This window comes from Chlorocebus sabaeus, chromosome 26 (genome assembly GCF_047675955.1).
Source record: "Chlorocebus sabaeus isolate Y175 chromosome 26, mChlSab1.0.hap1, whole genome shotgun sequence".
NCBI lineage: Eukaryota > Metazoa > Chordata > Mammalia > Primates > Cercopithecidae > Chlorocebus > Chlorocebus sabaeus.
Genome location: NC_132929.1, coordinates 31,578,968 through 31,584,967, shown reverse-complemented (window position 1 = coordinate 31,584,967; position 6,000 = coordinate 31,578,968). Strand labels below are relative to the sequence as shown.

Sequence of the window (6,000 nt, the reverse complement as noted above, 5' to 3'; positions counted from 1 at the left end):
TCGCTTCCCGGCTCCCCGGCGAGCCCGTCAACCACCCACCTCCCGGGGAAGGGACCGAGGGCGCGCCCCGCCACGCGCGCTCCCCACGCCCTGGTCCCCGCCACACGCGCTCCTCCCACCCGAGCCCCGCCGCTCGCCCTCCCGACTCCCAGAGCCCGGTCACGCGCGCCCCCGTTCAGCCCCGGGAGCGCGCCCCGCCCGCCTTTTCCCGCGGCGCTGCCGGGTGCCGCTAGCGCCCACTCGCCGGGGGAGGCGCTGCTGTCGCTGGGGGAGCGCCACCTCCTCTTCCTCCAACTCTTCCCCGCCTCCTCCCGCTTCTCCTCCTCCTCCTCCACAGTTGCCTGCCCTGGGCGGGGGCGAGCGTGTCCGGTTTGTTGGAAGCGTTCGGAAATGGCAACTTGCGCGGTGGAGGTGTTCGGGCTCCTGGAGGACGAGGTGCGGGGACCGCGGGGCTGCGGGGCGGGCTTCCCTTCGGGTTATTCAGCAGCCGGACATGGGGAGGTAGTGGCGGCGGCCACGACCGGAGGCTCCGCTGTCAGCCCCTCCTCCCTCGGCGCGAGCCCGGGGAGCGCGCGAGGCGCCGCGGGGACTGTGGGGGCGGCTGGGAGCGCGGGCGCTGGGGGCTCGCTGGACGGAGCAAGTTTGTCGGGTCCATACCCGCCCCTTCCCGGAGCGGCCGACGCCTTCCTTGTCAGTTTCCTTCAGGAAGTGTTGAGGAGGGGGCTAGGCGGCCGGCGGGGGACGCACATCACCGCGCCAGCCCTTTCCTGCCACCCCCGCCGGGTGTGCGGAGCTCGCAGGCGTGGGGAGACGGTCGCAGCATCCCTGCTGTTGATTTGCTTGCTCTGGCGGAGGCCGGGCCGACTTAACTTTACAGACTTCGGTCTGGAGAGTTCCAAGTGAATTGTCATTCGCTCGTTTGGTTTTTTTCTCCTTTATCTGAAATCTTTTTTAATCCCCTAACTAGAGACAGGGATGGGAGAGCAGGAACATAAATTTTCCTCCTCTTCTTTAGCAACAAGTGTCTAATGTGAGAAGTTCATGCTTTTTTTCACCGGTCATCGTTGATGTTAAAAAGTAAAGTCAAAAAAGTATAAATACTTTATAAAGAAGTTACCATATCTGTTCTCTTTGAAAACTAGATTAAGCTCTGGGATTTGAAGAAGGCAAAGTTGTCTCTTTTCAACTAAATAACTAATGCTGATTATGCCTATGCTTATTAAAAATATTGTAAGACCATTTGGAAAGGTTGTTCCGTTGTAAATGATATGTGGCTTCTGTGTGTTCTTGGAGATTGTCTCAAAAATGCAAATAGGTAGGAGATGAAAAGGCTGTATATAGTCTAACAGTGACTGGTTCTGAGTGAAAAAAATCAAATTTTTTGCCGCCTTGTTGGCTGACTAAGCGCCACGTGTACCTGTTATCAAGATTAGACCCAATTAACTGAAAATTCATCAACCTAATTTATACTGCTTGCTTAAGTATTGTAATAAGTTGTATAGTTCCTCCTCTTAGTAACTTGGTGCCGTCAAACATTTTACTCTTCTCTTGAGAGTTCTTTGTTTATAAAGGGTGGGCAATTTGTTAATGCAGGCACGTTATTTCAGGGTATTTTGAGAATGCTTACGTGATGTGATTAGAATTTAATTTCCTAGTTATTGCCGCCAGAAGAGAAACAAAGTGATGATGGACAAATGATGGCGGCTCATAGTTCCCTCAGAAACAACAGTCAATGTGTTATAGCTAAAGATAACATTCTAGTTAATGGCCCCTTTATTCTGTAGAGGAGATCAGAAGATAATACAGCACTTCACTTGTGGTCGCTTTCTTATCAGTCAGATTTCCCTGCTTGTTACATAGACTGCCCAGTGCAGATAACTTCAAGCTGGTGTCCAACCCAATCAGGCTGGCCTTGGACTTTCTTTCCCTGCTATATTCACAGGTAGGCCCTGCTAATTGCAGATTTCTCATCTCACCGCCTTCCAACAGAGCCAGTTGATCTTAGAGAAAATAGTGCCAAAGGTATCATTCACCATCTGTTTTCTCCCTCTTGGTACACAATCAGTGTTTTTAATTATCTACTTTAGTAATTTCTCTGTTTTCAATCATTACCCCTCTGCCCAGCTGAAATAAAACTAACAGTGGCAGTTAGTGGGTGGTCTGTAAGGAACTGGGGCTAAAGGCCAGAAACTCCACCCTTTGAAATGTGGATTTCCTGAACTTGCTGAAGGGTTTGTACATCTAGGAAGTTTCATGGCATGGGGCCTATCCCATGCACATTCTGGGAGTTCTGGCTGTCAATTCCATGACTCTAATTTGTTTCTATCCCCCCTCTGTCTATTTTGTCCACATTGAGGAAGGGAGTGAGATAGGAAGATAAGAGACATGATGATGAAGAATTTTCCACTTCTTCCATTGTAATTGGATTATTCATTCAACAGACATTCATTTACTGTTTCCTCTCTACCATGCATTGTGCTAGGCACCAGGGATAGAGAGGGGAAAAAATAGTGTCAGCCGCGAACTGAGGAAAAGATAAAAGTCACTTTTTTTCTTGTGGAGGTTACCATCTCTTCACTGTCATTTGCCATTTATTTTCTGGTCTATCACAAAAGTAAAAGAAGGATGGGAACCACACTCCCACCCTCCCCCCACCACACACATACACCCCTTTTGTTAAAGGAAGAAAGCATTGCAACTCTGTCACTTCTAAAACTCACGGACTAGGCTGGGAATAGGTAGCCCTCTGCTGTTGATTAAAAGTAAAGTGCTTTTTCATTACAACAAAAGGAGAGGATTCTTATTTTAAATTTGAAACTAAAACAGGGAGAAAAATAATTTGAAATGGGATAGAAGATAGTGAAAGAATTGTAATTTAATCAGTATGTAGTGAATAGTCTCTGAGTCACAGTGTGTGAGTATATCAGCACTGAAGCATGCTAAAATGTAGATCATAACACCTCTCACTTTTCAGTGAGGTTTAACTCTTCTTCCACATATAAGTGGCTTATAGTAAGAGATCGCCCTGGCTGCATGTGCAGAATTTTGCCATTAAAGTGTTAACAAACCAAGGAGGAAGTGTAGTATAATTTATACCAGATTTGCTCTGACAGTCACTTGAGATTAACGGTAGAGAATAACACGCAGTGATCTTTAGTGGGGAGCAGTGTGGTAGATGCGGGGACTGGAATTCAGCATCTCTTCCCACTTCCTTCCCATGCACCTCCCAGTGATGTGGAGGTGGGAAAACTAAACCCTGTTTCCCACACTCCCTTGAAATTAATGGTCTGGATTCAAAATAGGCTCCCCAGTTAAGTGCAATTACTTGAGATTTGGGGAGTGGAAATGAGGTGGAGCATATTGTTTTGTTTCTTTGGCTTTTTCTGCTGATAAGCACAGTCATGTAAACATCGAATTTTTCTGCAAAAGTATTCCAGTATCTGGTAACTTGCTTTGTACATATGGATAAGAAGTCACAGAAATTGTGGTAGCAGTAGCTTCCAAACATCAAGATTGGTTGTATTCTTGAAGTCATCAGTTCTGGTGATGGCTCCTGATCACCTACCTTTCTGATTGGGGCAGAGATAGTAGCTTCCTGAGTGGGTCGGTTCTGCCCTGTTTCTGATCTTCTAAGAACTGCAGTCCCCAACAGTTTTGGCACCAGGGACCAGTTTCATGGAAGATAGCTTTCCCATGGACCGGGGATGAGGTCTAGTGGTTTCAGGATGATTCAAGCGCATTACATGTATTGTGCACTCCACTTCTATTATTAGTACATTGTAATATATAATGAAATAATTATACAACTCACCATAATGTAGAATCAGTGGGAGCCCTGAGCTTGTTTTCCTGCAACTAGTTGGTCCCATGTGTCGGTGACGGTAATGGGGGACAGGGAGACAGTGACAAATCATCAGGCATTCGATTCTTATAAGGGGCACACAACCTAGATCCCTTGCATGGACAGTTCGCAGTAGGGTTCATTCTCCTATGAGACTCTAATGCTGCTGCTGATCTGAGAGGCAGCGGAGCTCAGGAGGTAATGTGATCGATGAGGAGTGGCTGTAAATACAGATGAAGCTTTGCTCACTGGCCTGCCACTCACCTCCTGCTGTGTGACCAGTTCCTAAGGTTTGGGACCCCTGCTCTAGAAGTCCAGCCTAGCATCTACTCTTCCAGCTCTTCCAAAGGTTTTGTAAGCATCTAATCCCCTGTATTAGCTTCTTTCTTCTTAAAACATCGAGAATGATTTCTGTTTCCTATAATAAAGCCTGACTGAAGCAAGGAAAAGAAGGAAGGAAATAAAGAGGAAAGAGTTTAGAGTCTCCTCTGCGGGTATGGAGAGTGCAGTTTGCACATACAGAATAACAGATACCTCTGGTGGCAGTAGCCACAACAATGCATCAGCAACAGAGTAACTAAGAAGGGCGTATTCTGATACTTCTGGACCCACTAAGGCTGAGCAGAAACTGACCCTCATTCAGTCTAGGAACAAACTTCCCAATGTACTACACACAAAGGAGGAGAAGCATAGTTTAAGCAGCAGCTGTGTTAGTAATCTCTCCCAAGCTTTCATGTATTTTTTTTTTGCCATTAGTGCTTTTTTGCAACTCTTTAATTCCGGGATCATTATAAAGTATTTTTCATGGACCCAAGAACCAAAGAAGTGAATTAATATCGTGTATTTTTAAAATAATTTATTTATTTACTTTTGAGACGGAGTTTTGCTCTGTCACTCAAGCTGGAGTCAATGGCATGATCTTAGCTCACTGTACCCTCTGCCTCCCAAGTTCTAGCATTTCTCCTGCCTCAGCCTCCTGGGTAGCTGGGATTGCAGGCATGTGCCACCACGCCCAGCTAATTTTTGTATTTTTAGTACAGTCAGGGTTTCACCATGTTGGCCAGGCTGGTCTCGAACTCCTGACCTCAGATGATCCGCCTGCCTCGGCCTCCCAAAGTGCTGGGATTACAGGCGAGGCACCACGCCCATCCTATTTTGAAAGGATTTTGAACCATCAGAAATGTTGAAAGTACAACACAAAGAGCTCCAGTATCCTTCTCATGCAGATTCTGCAACTGTTAACCTTTTCTCTGCAATTATTCCGTCACCTTTTTTTGCCATTTTCATTATTGTTTTTCTGAACCACTTGAGAGCAAGCTGCAAACACAATGCCCCATCATCTTTAGATACGCTAGTGTGTATTTTTCTATAACAAGAATACTTTCCTGCATAATAACCATACACCCCTCCAAGCTAGGAAATGGACACTGATACAACAATGCCATTCAATCCACAGATACCATCCACACTTTGATAAATGTTCTAATAATTTCTCTCTTTCCTTTTCCTGGTCTAAGAGCCTATCTAGGAGCATATATTGCATTTACTTGGCATGTCTTTGCAGTCTGTTCTAATCTGTAACATTTCCTCAGTTTTTCTTATCCCAGACAATTTTAAGAAGGACAGGCCTTACATTCTATGATGTTTCTCATTTTGGGTTTGTTTCGTTTTTCTTGATGACCATGTTCAAGTCACACTCTCTTGGCAGGAATCACAGAAATGATGCTGTGTTCTTCCCATGCATCACACCAGGGGACACATGATGCTGACTTGTCCCAACACTGTCAGTAATAACCTTAATCACTTGGTCACTTTGGTGTCTGCTAGGTTTATTCTCTGTAATGTCACCCTTTTTATAATTGATAGTATTTTGGGGGGACATTTTGTAAGATTATGCCGATATCCTATTTCTCATCAAGTCTTCATCCTCAGTTTTAGCATCCATTGATGAATTCTATCTGAACCAAACACCACTGTTTTGTTTTATTTGCATCTCTATTAGTCAGCATTCTATGTAAGAAGAGCTTACCTTTTCCTGTCATTTATTTATATCAGCATAGACTTGTAAAATCCCACTTTATTCAACAGGTTGTAATCAGTTACTGTCATTAAATATTTTATTGCTCATACTGTCCCAGTTTGTCCAGTGGCAGCCCTTT

The 6,000-nt window shown here is 45.3% G+C and overlaps 1 protein-coding gene across 1 annotated transcript in view; it reads left to right on the top strand.

Moving 5' to 3' along the window:
• Positions 1-281: 281 nt before the first annotated feature.
• Positions 282-6,000, top strand: part of NEDD4 (NEDD4 E3 ubiquitin protein ligase) — a 167,711-nt gene continuing 161,992 nt past the window's right edge. The window contains exon 1 of the mRNA XM_008016512.3: positions 282-435. Within this exon, the coding sequence (XP_008014703.3) occupies positions 391-435 (45 nt within the window). The 5' untranslated portion in view covers positions 282-390. The remainder of the gene's footprint in view (positions 436-6,000) is intronic.